This window comes from Nerophis ophidion, linkage group LG14 (assembly GCF_033978795.1).
Source record: "Nerophis ophidion isolate RoL-2023_Sa linkage group LG14, RoL_Noph_v1.0, whole genome shotgun sequence".
Lineage (NCBI taxonomy): Eukaryota > Metazoa > Chordata > Actinopteri > Syngnathiformes > Syngnathidae > Nerophis > Nerophis ophidion.
Window position 1 is genome coordinate 32,268,879 of NC_084624.1, and position 19,911 is coordinate 32,288,789.

General features: G+C 40.0%; 1 protein-coding gene across 1 annotated transcript in view; it reads left to right on the top strand.

Annotated features, from left to right (window-relative positions):
* The first annotated feature begins 1,054 nt into the window (after positions 1–1,054).
* Positions 1,055–19,911, top strand: part of wnt3a (wingless-type MMTV integration site family, member 3A) — a 48,456-nt gene continuing 29,599 nt past the window's right edge. The window contains exon 1 of the mRNA XM_061920443.1: positions 1,055–1,290. Within this exon, the coding sequence (XP_061776427.1) occupies positions 1,217–1,290 (74 nt within the window). The 5' untranslated portion in view covers positions 1,055–1,216. The remainder of the gene's footprint in view (positions 1,291–19,911) is intronic.

The following is a 19,911-nucleotide window of genomic DNA, read 5'->3' on the forward strand; positions in this document are numbered from 1 at the left end:
TGTCAGGAAAGAAGAGGAAGGAATTTAAAAGGTAAAAAGGTATATTTTAAGGTTGTATTTTTTCCTCTAAAATTGTCTTTCTGAAAGTTATAAGAACCAAAGTAAAAAAATAAATGAATTTATTTAAACAAGTGAAGACCAAGTCTTTAAAATATTTTTTTGAATTTTAAAATTCTATTTGAGTTTTGTCTCTCTTAGAATTAAAAATGTCGAGCAAAGCGAGACCAGCTTGCTAATAAATAAATACAATTTAAAAAATAGAGGCAGCTCACTGGTAAGTGCTGCTATTTGAGCTATTTTTAGAACAGGCCAGCGGGCGACTAGTCTGGTCCTTACGGGCTACCTGGTGCCCGCGGGCACCGCGTGAGTGACCCCTGGTGTATATTATGCATATTAATCTTTAAATTGTTTTATTTTTACATTTAAAAAAATAAATAAACAGTGCAAATGGCCCGTGTGCTGCACTTTGCACATCTCCTTGACTTTGAGTTTTCTATTTAAAACTCATTCCCAGATATCTTAACTCCTTTTTTTCTATTTAGCAAAATCACTCTCATTAAGATAAAATGTGTGCGTGTAAGTGGGTGGGGGGTCTAATTAGGCATTGAAGACTTCGCTCCCAAGCCTTGCAGTCGTCAGTAATGGTGCCGAGCACACAATTCACACATATTTATTTTTGCATTTTAGAAGCTTCAAGCCAGGGAGTGAAATCCGGACAGGTTGTTATAGCTACGCAACCCGCGGGTGTTCTGATGTCTATTTAAAAGCCCCCCCGTCGGACCCTCCGCCCCTCCGTCCCCCTTTTAAACAACATTATATATCACACTCGTAGCATTTCTCAATCGGCTCCCAAAAAAAAAGCAAAACACATTCTCATTGTCTGCCCGCGCTTAGAGCAGATCAACTTTTTTTTTACACTTTGCTCATAAACTTCATGTTTTCCTGCGCTAAGACGACAATAAAAGGGAACTTTTTTTTTCCAACTAACTTTTTCTTTTTTTTTTTTTAATGTTTGACTTTCACCACAGAGTGATCGTCTGCGAGTTGATTGGAGCAAAGACATAAAGATCACCATCATCCTCCTCCTCATCATCATCATCAGTGGTGCGCTCCGAGCTGCCTTTTTGGCCACTTTGGTGCCGATCCGAGTGCGCGTCAGGGCGCGCAGCTTCAGGGTTCTGCTGCCCGGAGAGGTTCGGAGCGACTCGTTTTAAGGATGATAGTTGTTGGATGTTTCCTCGTGTTGCTGTGCGGGATCACGCGTGTCATGGCAGGTTATCCCATTTGGTGGTAAGTCTTTCACTTCTCAACTATTTGAAATACAAAAGTTTTGTTGTTATGGTTTTATTCTGGTGTTAAGTATACTAAATACACTACCACAATTTTTATATATTTTTTGTCATAATCACATTCAATTTAATAAATAGAGAGACATTTAATAGGTGTCTCACCTGCCCTAAAATGTCAAATTAAACCTTTACAAATGTTAATAATTTGCAGCGTGTGCAGGTGTCTCCTTTTTTTTTCACCTTAACTATGAAAATAAGTAATCTTTATTAATATATTTACATATGTTATTTTATTGCCTGGGTCTTTTAGAATATAACATTTAGATAAGTGTTTTTGTTAACATATAAAACCACTTTGGAGAATTAATGTATTTGTTTCAGACAAGTTAACATCACACGGTTACATTTGCACATTTCAACATGTCCAAAAAGGAGTCGTAAGAAGCAGTGCTTATATTTAATAACCAAACGCCTTCTTCAAGTCTGTTATGATAATTAATTCACACATTAGCTTTTGCATTGTGCATTTATTTCACTCTATGTGGAAAAGAAAGTGAGGTGGTTGGGGAAAAATAAACAAATCTCAATAATAAGCTATTGAGTACATATTGGACTGAATTATTCTCTATATATGTTGATTGTTAGTTAATGCTATAGATAATATTCACATATGCACAACATTACATCCAATGTCCTTTAGTATCCTAAAGGTATTGTCTCCTCAAAAAAAGTTTTAGCAAATTTGAAAAAAATGAAGACCCCTAATTTCAGTAGTACTTCCTTTTTTATACGCCCATTCATTTTACAACGATACAGTTTATGACTGTCACTAATTTTACAACGATACAGTTTATAACTGTTTTGTTTGATCGAACTTTTTGTACAAACTCGTCCGTTGGCCCGCATATCATTACACAGGATCCAGTGGCCAAACAAGGCTTTATTGAGTACTTTATTGAGTATGACTACAAAATAAGTCTCCATGGGGCCAAAGAAAGTTGTGAGCGTCAGCACTTTGACAAAGACGGTGAGAAAGAAAGAATTGAAAGTACAAAAGAGTAAGAGTTTTCCATAAATGTAAAGGGGCTGTTTACAACTTGCTTAGAATTACATTTTTCAAAGCAAAAAAATATAACAAATACACCATGGCTAGGTTATGTTACCGTTAATGGTATTACAGAACACAATTGTCTAGATTTTTAACAATTACTAAGTTAAGTAATGAAATTTTTTATGGGTCTGAAAAAATCTGATTGTTTACGGTGGTCACTCACCTGTCTCGTCAACGCGTACGCGCGGAAAGCGCGTGCACACATACAAAAGCAGTCCAAGAGAAGCAACAAACAATTTGCAGTCATGTTATAGAATATACAAACCCCAGAACCAGTGAGGTTGGCACATAGTATACATCGTAAATAAAAATAGAAAACAATGATTTGCAAATCCTTTTCAACTTTTATTCAATTGAATAGACTGCAAAGATAGGATACTCAACGTTCAAACTGGAAAACTTGATTTTTTGCAAATATTAGCTCATTTGGAATTTGATGCCTGCAACATGTTTAAAAAACGCTGGCTCAAGTGACAAAAAAGGCTGAGAAAGTTGAGGAATACTCATTAAACACTTATTGGGAACTTTCCACCGGTGAACAGGCTAATTGGGAACAGGTGCTGAAAGGTACATACAGGTTTTTAAGCAACATATGTTGCCATCCAAGCAACTTTTTTTATGGACGCCCCTGCTTATTTCAGCAAGACAATGCCAAGCCACATGTTAGAACAGCGTGGCTTCATAGTAGACTGGCATGCATGTAGTCCAGACCTGTCTCCCATTGAAAGTGTGTGGGGCATTATAAAGCCTAAAATTCGACAACGAAGGCCCTGGACTGTTGAGCAACTTAAGCTGTACATCAAGCAAGAATGGGAAAGAATTCCACCTGAAAAGTTTCAGAAATGTGTTTCCTCAGTTCCCAAACGTTTACTGAGTGTTGCTGAAAGGAAAAGCCATGTAACACAGTGGTAAAAATGCCCCTGCGCCAACTTGTTTTAATGATTATTTGCACAAAAAATAAAACAAGTTTCTCACTTCAAACATTAAATATCTTGTCTTTGCAGTCTATTCAATTGAATCTAAGTTGAAAAGGATTTGCAAATCATTGTATTCTGTTTTTTAATTTACGGTTTACACAACGTGCTAACTTTACTGGTTTTGGGGTTTGTACAGTCAATGACAGCAAACACGGGATATCCTAAACGCTATTGTTAGCTAATAACACCCAAAGTTAAGGTGCGTGCACGTGTTAAGTATACTGTACGTACATAATTACATCTTTACGTACAAGAAGCCGTAAGAAGGCTTAAAACACGCTTAAAATCCATTGTAAGGTTAGCGCCCTCTTGGCATCTGTGTAAATGTTCCAAACATCCCATTTAAATGATCGTTTGTACATTTAATTCATCATTTATATTAATTTTGTGTTTTCTTAATGTATTCATAATTCATATTCCTAATTATTCTCTATAAAATGTGATTAATTAGATGTAGATAATTTCTTTTGGGACCCATTACCTCCCTGCTCGGCACTCGGCACCAAGGGTTGGAATTGGGGGTTAAATCACCAAAAATGATTCCCGGGCACGGCACCGCTGCTGCCCACTGCTCCCCTCACCTCCCAGGGGGTGAACAAGGGGATGGGTCAAATGCAGAGGACAAATTTCACCACACCTAGTGTGTGTGTGACAATCATTGGTACTTTAACTTTAAAGGCCTACTGAAACCCACTACTACCGACCACGCAGTCTGATAGTTTATATATCAATGATGAAATATTAACAATGCAACACATGCCAATACGGCCTTTTTAGTTTACTAAATTACAATTTTAAATTTCCCGTGGAGTTTCCTGTTGAAAACGTCGCGGAATGATGACTCGTGTTTGTGACATTATTGGTTGGAGGGGACATGTTAGCCAGCACTACTTGCGGCTAAAAGTCGTCTCTTTTCATCGCGCAATTACACAGTATTTTAGACATCTGTGTTGCTGAATCTTTTGCAATTTGTTCAATTAATAATGGAGAAGTCAAAGTAGAAATATGGAGTTGGGAAGCTTTAGCCTTTAGCCACACAAACACAGAGTGTTTCCTTGTTTAAAAATCCCGGAGGTGAAGCTTTACTATGGATCAGAGCGGTCAAGCGAACATGGTTCCCGACGACTTGTCAACCGGCAGGTTTCAATGAGAAAATTGTGGTAAAAAGTCGCCTCTTACCGGAGATAAGCGGAGATAAGCGGAGCTTGCGCCGTCCATGCAGCTGCCGTGACTTCCCTCAGACACTGGCGTCAACACACCCGTGGACACACCCCTCCGACTATCAGGTAATATTTAACCCACTAAAACACTAGCAACACAATAGAAAGTTGTTGGTTTTTTTAACTTTATTTTTTTTTTTTTTTTATTTTTTTTTTTTCTAGTCCTTCACTATCAATATCCTCATCCTTGAAGCTTTCATCCTCGCTCAAATTAATGGGGAAATTGTCGCTTTCTCGGTCCGAATAGCTCTTGATGCTAGAGGCTCCCATTATAAACAATGTGAGGAGCCCTCACACCGGTGACGTCATCGTCTGCTACTGCCGGTAAAGGCAGGGCTTTTTTATTAGCGACCAAAAGTTGCAAACTTTATCGTCGATGTTCTCTACTAAATCCTTTCAGCAAAAATATGGCAATATCGCGAAATGATCAAGTATGACACACAGAATGGACCTGCTATCCCCGTTTAAATAAGAAAATCTCATTTCAGTAGGCCTTTATCATTGCCTTTGAAAACAGACTGATATTGTATAAAATAAAGTAAAAGTAAAGTACCAATGATTGTCACACACACACTAGGTGCGGTGAAATCATTGACCCATCACCCTTGATCACCCCCTGGGAGGTGAGGTGAGCAGTGAGCAGCAGCGGTGGCCACGCCCGGGTGTGATTTTTGTTGATTTAACCCCTAATTCGAACCATTTATGCTGAGTGTCAAGCAGGGAGGTAATTGGTCCCATTTTTATAGTCTTTGGTATGACTCGTCCGGGGTTTGAACTCACGACCTACCGATCTCAGGGCGGACACCGTAACCACAAGGCCACGTGAAACTGTCCATTTTTATCATTAGAAGCTCTGCTTTTTTGCTTTAATCGTCATTTCTCTTGTCAGTTTGGACCGTTTTCACGCTCTGTCTTTGGCAAACCCAAACATTGCATTTTATTTATTTAATGATTCAATATTTGTGGATGGTTAGGTATTGGGTGTATACTTCCTGTGAGGGAGAACGTCATTATGTTCTCAGCTGGAAGGAAATCCTGATATAACATTTGGGGGGAAGAGAGAGAGAGAGTTGACCCGCATCAGCACCGGTGCCATTGGTTCTCGAGGTTTTGAGATCATATTGATGTTACGTCATCCTATTTGAAAAGCACGGATGTCAGTGGCTGTGACACAGTGGAATTCTTTTTTTCATCCCCATCTAAATGCTTTGATTCTGGAGTCAGGCCTTCCATCCCTGATCAGGGACCCCTGATTTATCTGTTTTGTATGGTGGTGTTCAGAAACCCAACACCAAACCTGCCTGGCTGCACTCACCAAGAAGAAGAAGAAGAAGCCACTATGCCTTTTCCTCCCCCCTTGAATTCACCCCACCTTTGAGAAGATAAATACCTGGAGGTGAAAGCTCGCCGCACATTCCTTTTCCAAAACATATTCTCTTGATGTCAAAGTCGGCTCCAAGGCCCCCGGGGCCCGCAAGTAAAGTGGTAATTGTGAAGCACCCTGCTTGGGCTTGCTGAAATATGCATTAAACTTGCACTGCATACGCCGATATGACAGGGCACCCAGACAAATAATTGTATGTCGTGTATGTTTTGCTTAAGTATTTATTTGCTTCAAGTCCATACCATTTTTTCCCCCTCATGTTTGTTCCAGCTTATACAGTATGAAACTCCTCCCACTTATTGATCAATCAGAGGTTAAACAAGAGACGCGGTTTCGGGGCATCCGTTCATGGGAGGCTCTTTTTGTTTGATTCAAACCCTGATCTCGACCCCGTCATGAACTTAAACAGATTGCAAGTCAGCGACCAGCTTTCTCTTTCCGCATCAGACAACAAAGTATTGCAAAAACTCCATGATTTGCTTCCCTTGTCAGTTCTGGTCATGAGGGTGTCCCAATACTTTTGTTGCCAGTGTCCATCGTCTGTGGCGGCCTGCTCCTATCACAAGAAGTGGTGGTGATGCTGGCTCAACTCGCTTCTCGAATACAGCGCTTCCAAAAACGAGAGCAACTTTTCCCAAAAGAAATGGGGCAAATTCAATGAATGTCTTCCAGAAACCCACAAAAAATTGAAAAATTAAACACATTTGATAGAGAATAATTAGTCTTGCGAAGATAAACCAATGTGAAATGCATATACAGTCGTCCCTAACCACGTTGCCATTCAAATATTAAGGTTTCACCCCATCCCATATTTTTGGTGAGGATATTTTTTATTTGCTTTAACTTTTTTTGGTCCTAAACCAACATCTTCAGTTCAACCCACAGGGAATTTTACCCACAGTGAGACTTCACTCATTTTGATAGTCTGACAATTTTGAAGCAGCAAGTATGCCGCCAACTAGTGGACAACTTTATATTTTCAGGTCAATTACCTTTGATTATGCACTGTTCAGATAAGTGTGCAGCATTTACCTATTAGACCCTTTGCAAACAACCTTCCCTTGTCATGGTGCCAAACAAAACTGAACTTTGAGTTTGCTGAGTGCAAACGTTACTTGTGCAGGCTCTGTGGAATGAAGTATTTATAAGTTTAAAAGTGTCATATTACTCTTTCTTTCTACTTTCAAAACACTTCCTTATACAAAACACGTAATGGTGGTTCTTTAGTTCAAATTTTGCATGGATTATGTTTTACAGACCATCTTCTGACTCTCTCTTCAAAATGTGCCATTTTGTTGGCGGTATTATTTCCGTGCCTAAGTTGTCCTGCAGGCCAAGGCGACTTTGATCGCGCCCCGTGCCCCCGCCCCCTCCGATCAGCCATGTGGTAGTTTTTAGCGCTTCCATAGCGAGTCTACCAACATATAAGTTTGAACTCTACGCTATTTTGTATGAGATATGGCAACAGCAGGGGATTTTAGCATGCATTTCCATGTACGAGCCAGTCTGCCCCACAACAAGAGTAAAAAGAAAAATAAGGAACTTATTGATTACAACTGAACAACACTTGTTTGGGTAACTTACTCAGTGGCCTAGTGGTTAGAGTGTCCGCCCTGAGATCAGTAGGTTGGGAGTTCAAACCCTGGCCGAGTCATACCAAAGACTATAAAAAAAATGGGACCCGTTGCCTCCCAGCTTGGCACTCAGCATCAAGGGTTGGAATTGGGGGTTAAATCACCGCTGGTTGCAGCACCGCTGCTGCCCACTGCTCCCCTCACTTCCCAGGGGGTGATCAAAGGGATGGGTCAATGCAGAAGACAAATTTCACCACACCTAGTGTGTGTGTGACAATCATTGGTCCTTTAACTTTAACTTCTACCATGTATGGATATAATAAAGGAATAAAATGTCACTTTTTTTTTTGTATTTTAAATGTACCTATATGACCCAATGCAAACAACCTTACCTCGTCATGGGGCAAAAAACAACAACACAACCTGCTCACTGAACTTTGAGGACATTATAAAAACTTCCACGCACCATTGAAAACAGATCAAAATTACACCCATCTAAATGTTGAAGCTGAAATTATGCCGCCAACTAGTGGACAATGTAAGAAATTCAGGTCAATGACAGTTAATTATGCACTGTTCAGAGGAGTGCACAGGATTACTTGTATGACTTAATACAAACAACCTTCCCTCATCATGGTGCCAAAAAAAACACAACCTGCTCACTGAACTTTGTTGACATTATAAAAACATCAATGTATCATAAAAAATAAATCAGAATTACACCCATCTAAATCCAGTACTAAGCATGACGAGAAAAAATGCAAAACACCCTCCACAATGATCCATGTTTGGCGTACATTAGCTGCTCGACATTTCTGATTGATTACAAAACTTTAAGGTGCTTATCATGGAAGTAAACACGGCCCAAGTCAAACCTTCACATACTCTTGATATCCAATTATATAAATTAATTATATAGCCATTGTAATGGGTTATGGGGTTGTACTTGTATAGCACTTTTCTACCTTTTTTTTAAGGAACTCAAAGCGCTTTCACACTATTTCAACATTCACCCATTCACACACACATTCACACGCTAACCAGGACCCATCAAGAGCAAGGGTGAAGTGTCTTGCTCAAGGACACAATAGACGTGACTAGGATGGTAGAAGGTGGGGATTGAACCAGGAACCCTCAGGTTGCTGGTACAGCCACTCTACCAACTGCGCCACGCCGTCTATAATAGTTACCTTACGTGCAGTCGGCTTTCGGCCCTCGAGAAACTTTTTTAGCCCAATGCGGCCGTCAAGTCAAAATGTTTGGACACCCTTGGATTGGACTAAAGTGCGTTGAACAGTTTTGTGGCCACTGATTGGCTCAACCTTAGATATAGCTTTACTATATGGGAATAAAAGAGTGTAAATGTAACTTAAGGGAGTTATTTAGTGTCTGGAGGGCTCTCATAATGGTGAAAAAAATATTTAGAAGGTCAAACCGTTTATGTTCTAGCTATGAAAATATTTGATGTATAAGTAGTGTTTTCTACTTTGAGGAAATCCATTTATGATGGTCATGTCCGGAACCAATAAATAGGGATTAAAAGAGGGATGACTGTAACTGATATATGAAATGGATAAAATAACATTTAACATCATTTTTAAATGAATTGAAGGCTCTGCAGAAATTGAGTCTTCTTTATTTGGGTACTCGATACGCGGAAAAACAAACTACAGCAGTACCTCGGGCTACAAGTAAACCAGCTAACAAGTTTTTCAGGATACTCTTGTAGTTGTTATGCTTTATGTTGGGAGCAAAAATCTGGGTTTCGAGCCTCCCCCGATGACAGAGGGAACCACATAAGATCCCACCCGAACATCTGGTGTCTTTTATTGTTAGCATTAGCTTATAGCTGGAGATCATTGTTTTCTAACCATGGTAAGGAAGAAAATGAGTGTAAATGGCAGTCCTGGGAAGAAGTGGATGACATTCATTGATTTCATGAAAGAAATCATCAAAAAACAGGACAAAGTGTTGCACCATACCGAAGCAGAAGAAGTCCTAACGACATCCAAGGACGTTTAAATAATATCTAAATGGTAAAACCTGAGTTATCAATGAAAATATGAAGAAGCTGCTGATGGTGTGTTTGACCGAGAAGCAGCTGAATGGAAATACTGTAGAATCCACTCTCTGTAATGCTGTACATTATTACATTACTTGTACTACATTCTATTGTATAGTCTTTCATATGAAATGTCCTTTCTAAAAGGCATGTTAAAATTGTGCTGTTTTGGAAGGCCAAACATGGAATAAATGTATTTCAATGGGTTATGCTGTTTCGTGATACACTTTTTCAATACGAAGGACCTGAGTAGTTCTGAGTTCAATCCCGGGCTCAGGATCTTTCTGTGTGGAGTTTGCATGTTCTCACCGTGACTGCGTGGGTTCCCTCTAGGTACTCCGGCTTCCTCCCACTTCCAAAGACATGCACCTGGGAATAGGTTCATTGGCAACTCTAAATTGGCCATAATGTGTGAATGTGAGTGTGAATGTTGTCTGTCTATCTGTGTTGGCCCTGTGATGAGGGGGCGACTTGTCCAGGGTATACCCCTCCTCCCGCCCAAATGCAGCTGAGATAGGCTCCAGTGACCCCAAAAGGGACAAGCGATAGAAAATGGATGGATGAAATCTTACAGAACCCATTAAACCCTTATCCTGAGGTACTGCTGTAGTTTGTTGCGTGCATGTTTGGTTGCACAATAACTAAGATGGTATGGGGGCAGGAAACGTATTGATGCCAGTTTATCATTAAAAACGGAATAATGGCAGAAGTGTAGCATACAAAAACTAAGTTTGCTGAGTGCAAACGTGTGAGTTACTTTTGCTGGCTCTGTGGACTGCAGTACTTATAAGTTTATAGGTGTCATTACTATTTCTTTCTACTTTCAAAACACTTCCGTGTGGTCGACAAAACACGTAATGGTGGTTCTTTGGTCAAAATCGTGCATGGATTATGTTTTACAGACCATCTTCTGACTGTCTCTTCAAAATATGCCATTTTGTTGGCGGTTTTATTTCCATGCCAAAGTCGTCCTGCAGGCCAAGGCGACTTTGATCGCGTCCCCCCCCCCCCCCCCCCCCCTCCCGTCAGCTATGTGGTAGTTTTTAGCGCTTCCATAGCGAGTCTACTGACACATAAGTTTGAACTCTACGCTTCTTTGTATGAGATATGGCAACAGCAGAGGATTTTAGCATTCATGTGCATGTACGAACCAGTGTGCCCCACAACAAGAGTAAAAAGAAAAATAAGGAATTTATTGATTACAACTGAACAACACTTATTCGGGTAAACCTCTACCATGTATGGAGATAGCCACAAACCTTAATAAAGGAATAATACGTCACTTAATGGGGAACTACTCTTTTTATTTTATTTTGCCTATCATTCACAATCACTCTATAATACAAGAACATATATGTTTTTCATTTTTTATGCGTTTTAAATCATAAATGGACGTTGGCAAAAATCAGCTAACAATAGAGTCAATGGGATAATAAGCATTTATATTCAGGACCTACTTTTTTGGGGCGCATTAATCCGGGAGGGGTAACTAGCTTGTGCTGCTGTGTTGACATCATGACCTGGTGAGCTGCTTTCTTGCCTCTGAGCTGGTAAAAGTTTATTATTCATCATGCCTTTCACCTTGATGGATAATAGAAAGATATGACCGTAAACCGAGAAGCTGGTCAACTTGGACATCCTTAGACCTAGACATGGAGAGAAAAACCCGAAAATATGCTCTCACCTTCTTTTCTTTGTTTAACCCTTAGTGAGGTTCATGTGTATTTTGCATCCCAGTGAGAGCAGACATTGTACAGTAAGTGTTTTTTTTGTGTGGGGGGGGGGGGGGGGGGGGGGGGGGGTTTATATTTGTTGGCTCTCACAAAGTGTGCAGTGAGTAATAATCAGTGATGTTGTTGAAGGAAAAAGTAAACGTTGGTGAAATCAATGTGCCCCTGTATGCTTAAAATGAGCAAAATAAACCAATATTAGATGTTATGATGAATGTGCCTTTTACTAGATATATACTACTATAACATTTATACTTACAGCATGTATATAAAACCTTGGTGTAGGTGTTTGGAAGTTTTTAGAGCGCTTTATAGGCAGAATAGAGTAACTCCCAAAGACTCCATTGTTAGCTGACTTTTTCCTAACCTTTTATTCACGATTTGGATCGCATGAAAAAAGAAAAAACTGTTTACTTGTCTTACATATTGTAAATAATAAGTTCCTGTTTTATTTCAATCTCTGCCATGCCTCCACCAATTTTATTTCAAATGTTGGGGACTTTTGTGGATCCGAAATACACAGATAGGTAAGAAAAGTGTATTTTGCATAATAGGGCCCCTTCAAGAGGATCCACACTTGTTGTTCTCCAAGGAAACCGAAGCGACGTGACTGACAAGAACAGCTTCTTAAAAAATGCGAGCCTGCGGCGCCTGTTTTTTACCTTCCTGCAGATGAGTATTGTGAGGAATTGGTCAATGTGGGCTGCCTTTGTTGTTGTTGTTGTTTGCATTTGCACCCTTTTGTTGTGCGTGTGAGGAAGCCAACCAAAAGTCTGGTCTGCTTCTGGGATGTGGACTGTGATGGTTTCTGCGGGGACTTAAGTGTTTGGTGTTGGGGGCTGTATGAACTGCCTGACAAGGGCCAAAGAGAGGTCAGCTCTTTAGTGTTTACTGGCGGACGCTGTGGATGAGTGTGATTTCCTCCGTGGCCATTTTTTTTTTTTTTTTTTTTTTACCCTGACTTTATGATTTACTGCAGTGGTCTCGTCTGTACAAATGAAGCAAGCATTTCTGCTCGAGCCACTGTGACAAATAGCTCTGACATGCGCTGCAGGGCAAATAAAACCCTAGTTCACTTACCAGGTCACCTGACAACATTGAAATGTAATCCTAAAATTCCAATTCCAACACGCAATTTATATGTCATCCTCATCATCTGAAGGCATAATGGAGGGATTCAAGGTCAGCGTGTTTGGAGCCGTCAACCAAAGGGGTCATTCGGCTTTCCACTGGGAGGTTGTATTTTTTTTTTTTTTTTTACTAGAAACTGCCTGAAGCCGCTGTCAAGACTTTTTGTAATCTTGTTGTGATTAGTCCCTGGACCAAAGGTCAACAGATAGCGAGCTAACCGCCAAAAACTTCTGCACACTTGCTAAGGTTCTTAGGATACAGTTTGTGTGGATGTTACAGTAACTGCTATCACTCAAGGGGGGATCATCAGATTAGCCTCGACTTTAAAGGCCTACTGAAAGCCACTACTACCCACCACGCAGTCTGATAGTTTATATATCAATGATGAAATATTAACATTGCAACACATGCCAATACGACCTTTTTAGTTTACTAAATTGCAATTTTAAATTTCCCGGGACTTTTTTCTTGAAAATGTTGCGTAATGTTGACGTGTACGCGTGACGTCACGTGCTGTTATGAATATGAGCGCTGCACTCACACAGCTAAAAGTCGTCTGCTTCAACCGCATAATTACACAGTATTTTGGAGATCTGTGTTGCTGAATCTTTTGCAATTTGTTCAATTAATATTGGAGAAGTCAAAGTAGAACGATGGAGTTGGGAAGCTTTAGCCTTTAGCCACACAAACACACTGTGATTCGTTGTTTACAATTCACGGAGTTGAAACTTTACTATGGATCACAGCGGACATGGATCCCGACCACTTGTCAACCAGCAGGTTTTGGTGAGAAAATTGTGGTTAAAAAGTCGCCACTTACCGGATATCAGCTGAGCTTGCGCCTCACGTACAGCTGCCGTCTACTTCCCTGAGACACTGCGCGTCAACACCCGGCCGTGGACACACACTTCCGACTATCAGGTACTGTTAAACTCACTAAAACACTAGCAACACAATAGAAAGATAAGGGATTTCCCAGAATTATCCTAGTAAATGTCTCTAAAAACATATGAATCCGTCTCAATGCAACGCGATTGCAATCGTGTTTTTTTTTTTTTTTTTTTTTTTTTCTAGTTCGTTGCTATCAATATTCTCAAACACGAATCTTTCATCTTTGCTCAAATCAACGGGGAAATTGTCGTTTTTTTGGTCCTAATAGCTGTTTTTGTTGGAGGCTCCCATTAAAATCAATGTGAATATATGAGGAGCCATCAACATGTGACGTCATCGTCTGCGATTTCTGGTAGAGGCACGGCTTTTCTCCAGTCGCAAACTTTATCTTGGATGTTCTCTACTAAATCCTTTCAGCAAAAATATGGCAATATCGCGAAATGATCAAGTATGATACATAGAATTGACCTGCTATCCCCGTTTGAATAAGAAAATCTCATTTCAATAGGCCTTTAATAGTCCGCTGATGTGCCAAAAAGTCCCTTTGCAGCTAACCTTCAGGGTGTTGACCAAAGATGATATTGCGTGTTCCTAAATACTTTATTTCTGCTTGAACTTGTGAACATTGATTGAACTGCTTGAACATTGATTTTGGTAAGTTGGATGAACTCTGGTTAATATGTATAGATAGAAAATACTAAAAGACAAGTGACAGCCGGTTTTCACAGTTGATATGCTATTTCTGAGATGATTGGTTGCTGACTGTCCTAATAGACAAAGTCGAAACAAGGATATGTAGTTTTTAAGTGTGGCTACATCTGTGTACATATTGTCTACATTCTTCCGGTCTTGTCTCGGAGCGGCATTCACCCTGGGCTGGTTGAGCTGGCTTCCTCCCTGGCTCTGACAATGTCCCGAGCTTTCGCGGCCCACGTACGGCGGTTAATGAACCAATCTCTATGCTAATTCTACCGACGCAGGCTGACCACTTTTCGGAAAGGTCCTCCATTATGTACTGTACTGTTCATGTAATGTATTGCCACCGGGGCGCTAATTAATTTAAAACCTCTTCTCATTCCTGCGCTTATCAAAGGCATGCGGTAAAAGTAAGCATGCCCTTATTATTTTAAAACCTCTTCTCACTCCGGCACTTACCAAAGGCATGCAGTAAAAATTTGAGTGTGATGTAAGCTTGGACCTTAAATCCTACTGAATAGCTCTTAATCTTCTTCCCTTTTTGCGGTTTCAAATTACCGGTATTGAAATCAGCCTCCTCCATTTTGAAAATGATGACAGGGGAATTGTCACTCGTGACCAGGCGGTAATACTAAGCATGCGCTAATTATTTTGCAAAGCGAGTTTGACCCAGCAGTAATTCAAGACAGGCGCATACTATATGCCCTGCGGCAAGTCAAGGAAATACGATATATATAAATAGTCAACTACAGGTTAAGTTTCGTTCCATCAAACTGTTTCTCTCTTTTCTGTTTTTTTTCCTACTGTAAATCTGATAACAACCTTCTCAGAATTGGTAAAACCTTTGTGTAACTTTCCTATCCCGTTTGAGTAACAGGACTGAAAGTAGTAGGAGTGATTTTTTTTTTTTTAGCATAGAATTAGCAAATACATTAAATATAGTAATGGTCCTAGTGTGTGAATGTGAGTGTGAATGTTGTCTATCTATGTTGGCCCTGCGATGAGCTGGCGACTTGTCCAGGGTGTACGCCATCTTCACCAGCGCCCCCCGCGACCCCAAAGGGAAGAAGCTGTAGAAAATGGATGGATAGTGACAATACTTTTATGCTAATAGCATGTCGACACTAAGTGCATTAGAGTGATTCAACAACAAAAACCTCCAAAAGAAGATCTTGGTAACAGGTCCGTTCTGAGATTGTAACCTGAAATCAGAATGTGATCCAGATCAGGCCCAAAACAATCACTTGTTCCTTATCCTATTTCTGACATTTCCGAGATCAAACTAAGTTGATTGACAACACAAAATTGACCCTAGTGTGTGAATATGAGTGTGAATGTTGTTTGTCTATCCGTATTGGCCAAGCGATGTCCAGGGTGTATACCGCCTTCCGCCCGAATGCAGTTGAGGTAGGCTCCAGCACCCCCCGTGTCCTCAAAAAGGGACGAGGGGTAGAAAATGGATGGATGGAAACTTATTTTACTTATCTATTGTCAGTCATCCATTATCTTTGTCTCTCTGGGTGGAGGCGGCGAACATACTCACACATAGATGTTGAAGGTTGTGGTAAGGTAACGTAGAAAATGTAACCATTTTGTTTTAATCACATTTCTATCATTTCTTGAAAGTTAGACAAAAAGACTTTACTTTTCCAGAATGAAAGAACGCCCTTGTCTTTCTCCATAATCTTTTGTCTCTATAGGGCCGCTGGCACGCACACACAGAAGCATAAACATAAGGTAACGTAGTAGAAATGATCCGGATCAAGCCCAAAATCTAATCAGTTCCTTATTCCATTTCTGACATTTCTGAAAATGTCCTTAGATTCCGCTCACAAGTTTTTTCCTTTTTTTTTGTAAATTAACCGACAGACAAACCAACGGCAATGGTTACATAACTATCTGTCGGAGGTAAGAACAAAAATTCACAGTATCAACAGCATGCATTATTCCAGCAAATTTTGATATCAGCGGCTGCTATATAGAAGAAAAAAAACAATTCCGACATGGAAAATAAGTGGCCGTATTAAACATCTGGCTGCTAAAAACAAGTTCGTAACTACCTTTTTCTGCAGGGGAAATGTGTGTGGCTGCAAACACAGGTTTGACTTTATCATCGAAAACTCATAAAAAATAAAATAACTTACTTTTGGCTTTACCACTGGCCTGCAGAGGATCCAAATGATGCAACTTCCTTTGGAGGGATCGTACGTGTGCAGGGGTATCAAACCCGTTTTTATTGAGCGCTGCATCGCAATTATTTGTAACGTTAGTAACAGAATATATTCTATAACAGCCTCGTTACACAATTTGCGTAGTCAACTGTTTTTGATTATCATACTCTTTAATCGATCATTGCTTGGTTTTAAATCATGGTTACAAGCAGATATTTCCAATTTATTTTTGATAACCCCACACCCCCCAAAAAGGTTTGGAGCATCTGGTTGCATGATTAGAACATATTAAAGTGTAGAACATTAGCAATACATGCAGTACACATTTTTTGGTCAAAATTAAAAGAAAATAAACATATTTAGTAGGGATGTGGGAAAAAATCGATTCGGATACGTTGTGCGATTCAGAATTGATTCTCATTTTAAAAAAAAGATGTTTTTATTTTTTTTTATCAATCCAACAAACCACTACACAGCAATACCATAACAATGCAATCCAATTCCAAAACCAACCCTGACCCAGCAACACTAAGAACTGCAATAAACAGAGCAATAGAAGGGAGACGCAAACACGACAGAACAAACCAAAAGTAGTGAAACAAAAATGATTATTATCAACAACAGTATCAATATTAGTTATAATTTCAGCATAGCAGTGATTAAAAATCCCTCATTGACATTATCATTTGACATTTATCAAAATAATAAAAAAGAACAATAGTGTCACAGTGGCTTACACTTGCATCGCATCTCATAAGCTTGACAACACACTGTGTCCAATGTTTTCACAAAGATAAAAAAGGTAATATTTTATGTTCGTCTAATAGTTAAAACAAATTTACATTATTGCAATCACTTGATAAAACATTGTCCTTGATAATTATAAAAGCTTTTTTTTTTAAAAATCTACCACTCTGCTTGCATGTCAGCAGACTGGGGGTAAATCCTGCTGAAATCCTATGTATTGAATGAATACAAAATCGTTTTTAATTGGAAAAATATAGTTTTTGAATCGAGAATTGTGTTGAATCGAAAAAAATCGATATATAATCGAATCGCGACCCCAAGAATCGAATTGTGGGACACCCAAAGATACGCAGCCCTAATATTCAGCCAGAAAAAGTATTATTAGTTCCAGTCTTTTGCAGGCCAAGTTAAATGATGTGGCGGATCTAATCTGGCCTTTGGGCCTCCAGTTTCACAACCGAGTGTTATGCCAACAGCACTAAGCAAAAACCCATGGACATGACATGACTAATTTACTACATTTTTCTTATTGTTTTTGAATTAAGGACTGCTTGTCCTTCTAGAGGATGAGGGGGGTGCTGGAGCCTAATCCAAGCTGCATTCATTATCAATTTCAGAAAGCCACAACAGGCAACAATGCTATTTTTCCCAGTGTTAATGGTAGTTTGCTTAATTTTTGAATTGCATTTTTTGAATATGCAATCGGATCAATGTGCAAACACTTAGCTTAATAAAAAAAAAAAAACATATATACGCACACACACACACACACACGGACAGTGATGGGCAGTAACAGGCTACATTGAGCAAAGCTACGTAGCTTAACTTCATTTCCCAGGACCTTGGCAGTAGCTTCACTACTTTTTGAACAACTAGTGATTCCTGTAGCTTAGATATCTTTAGACCCATGTAGCGAGGTAACTTACATCAAAGTTACAAGCTACAAAAAGAGAAAAAAGGCTAAAAACCCAGGCCTAAAATTTTTGGGAGAAAATGCAATGACCTGGATGAATGACAACATTTGTACATACGAAGAAAATCAATGATTATTGGTGTTCGTATGATGAGTTACAATTGGCTAAGGTTAGGGGAAACATTACATACTGGCCAATCAGGGGCAAGATAAAGTAATATAAACTAGGACGCAAAATCATAACAGACACACACTCATGTCACATGACGACGTGGAAGTCAGAGACAGAGGGACGCTTCAAGCTGTCGACTCAAAAAAAACAACATACCGTATTTCCTTGAATTGCCGCAGGGCATATAGTATGCGTCTGCCTTGAATTACCGCCGGGTCAAACTCGCTTCGCGAAATAATTAGCGCATGCTTCGTATTACCACCCGGTCAAACTTGTGACGTCACGAGTGACACTTCCCCTGTCATCATTTTCAAAATGGAGGAGGCTGATTTCAATACCGGTAATTTGAAATCGCATAAAGAGAAGAAGATTAGGATTAGGATTCATTAGGATTTAAGGTCCAAGCTTACGTCACACTCACATTTTTACTGCATGCCCTTGGTAAGTGCCGGAGTGAGAAGAGGTTTTAAAATAATTACCGCATGCTTACTTTTACCGCATGCCTTTGGTAAGCGCAGGAGTGAGAAGAGGTTTTAAATTAATTAGCGCCCTGGCGGCAATTCAGGGAAATACGGTACTTGAAAATGGCAGAGAAAATCTCTTCCGCAGATTACATTTTTCTTTGAGGGATAAAGATGACATCCAGTAAACCCACAATAATGCGTGTCCTTAGCCATATTTAGACAAATGTATGCGTTTAGAGAAAAAAATACCCAAAACCATAGTTTTTTGTTGTTTACTCTGGACACCAAAGTCATAACTGGTCATACATTTATACACACAATAAGATGAGTTGAGTTCATTTTCCCAAACAGCATGAAAGTCATTTTTTTTGTCAAAATATACAGTAGATAGAGGCTGATTTTTTTGTGTGTTTTTTACTCAAGGCAGAGCAAATTAATAACGGTATAGTGGTGGGCTTAAGAAAAGGCAAACTAAAACAAATACATACGTACAAGTGTGCGTGTGCGTGTGTCTGTGTGTAAAAATATACTGTATATGCATATACACATATGTTTGTATATATACATATGTAAATGTATATATATGTTTATATGTACTGTATATATTAGGGCTCAAGTGGTTAAATGTTATAAACCCCAAAACCAGTGAAGTTGGCACGTTTTCCATCCATCCATCATCCATCTTCAACTGCTTATCCGGAATTGGGCCGCGGGGACAACAACTCTAGCAGAGACCCCCAGACTTCCCTCTCCAGAGTAACATTAGCAACTTCCTCCTGGGGAATCCTGAAGTGTTCCCAGGCCAGAGAGGAGATTTAATCCCCCCATCTGGTCCTTCGCCTGCCGCGGGGTCTCCTCCCAGTGGGACGTGCAACGAGGACCTCCCTAGGGAAGACGCTCATGAGGCATCCGCACGAGATGCCCGAACCACCTAAGCTGGCTCCTTTCCAAGCGAAGGAGCAGCGGCTCTACTCCGAGTCTCTCTCCAAGGGAGATGCCAGCCACCCTTTTGAGGAAACTAATTTCGGCCGCTTGTATGCGCAATCTTATTCTTTCGGTCATGACCCACACTTCATGACCATAGGTGAGAGTAGGAATGTAGATAGCTCGGTAGACTGAGAGCTTTGCCTTCTGGCTCAGCTCTAGTTTCGTCACAACAGTGCGGCAGAGAGACTACAATACTGCCCCAGCTGTTCCAATTCTCCGGCTGAGTTCCTTCTTCATCTTTCCCTCACTCGTGAACAAGACCCCGAAATACTTAAACTCCTCCACCTGGGACAGAGTCTCGTTCTCTACCTCGACTGTACAAACCATCAATTTCCTGCTGAGAACCATGCCCTCAGATTTGAAGATGCTGATCTTCATTCTAGCTGCTGAAC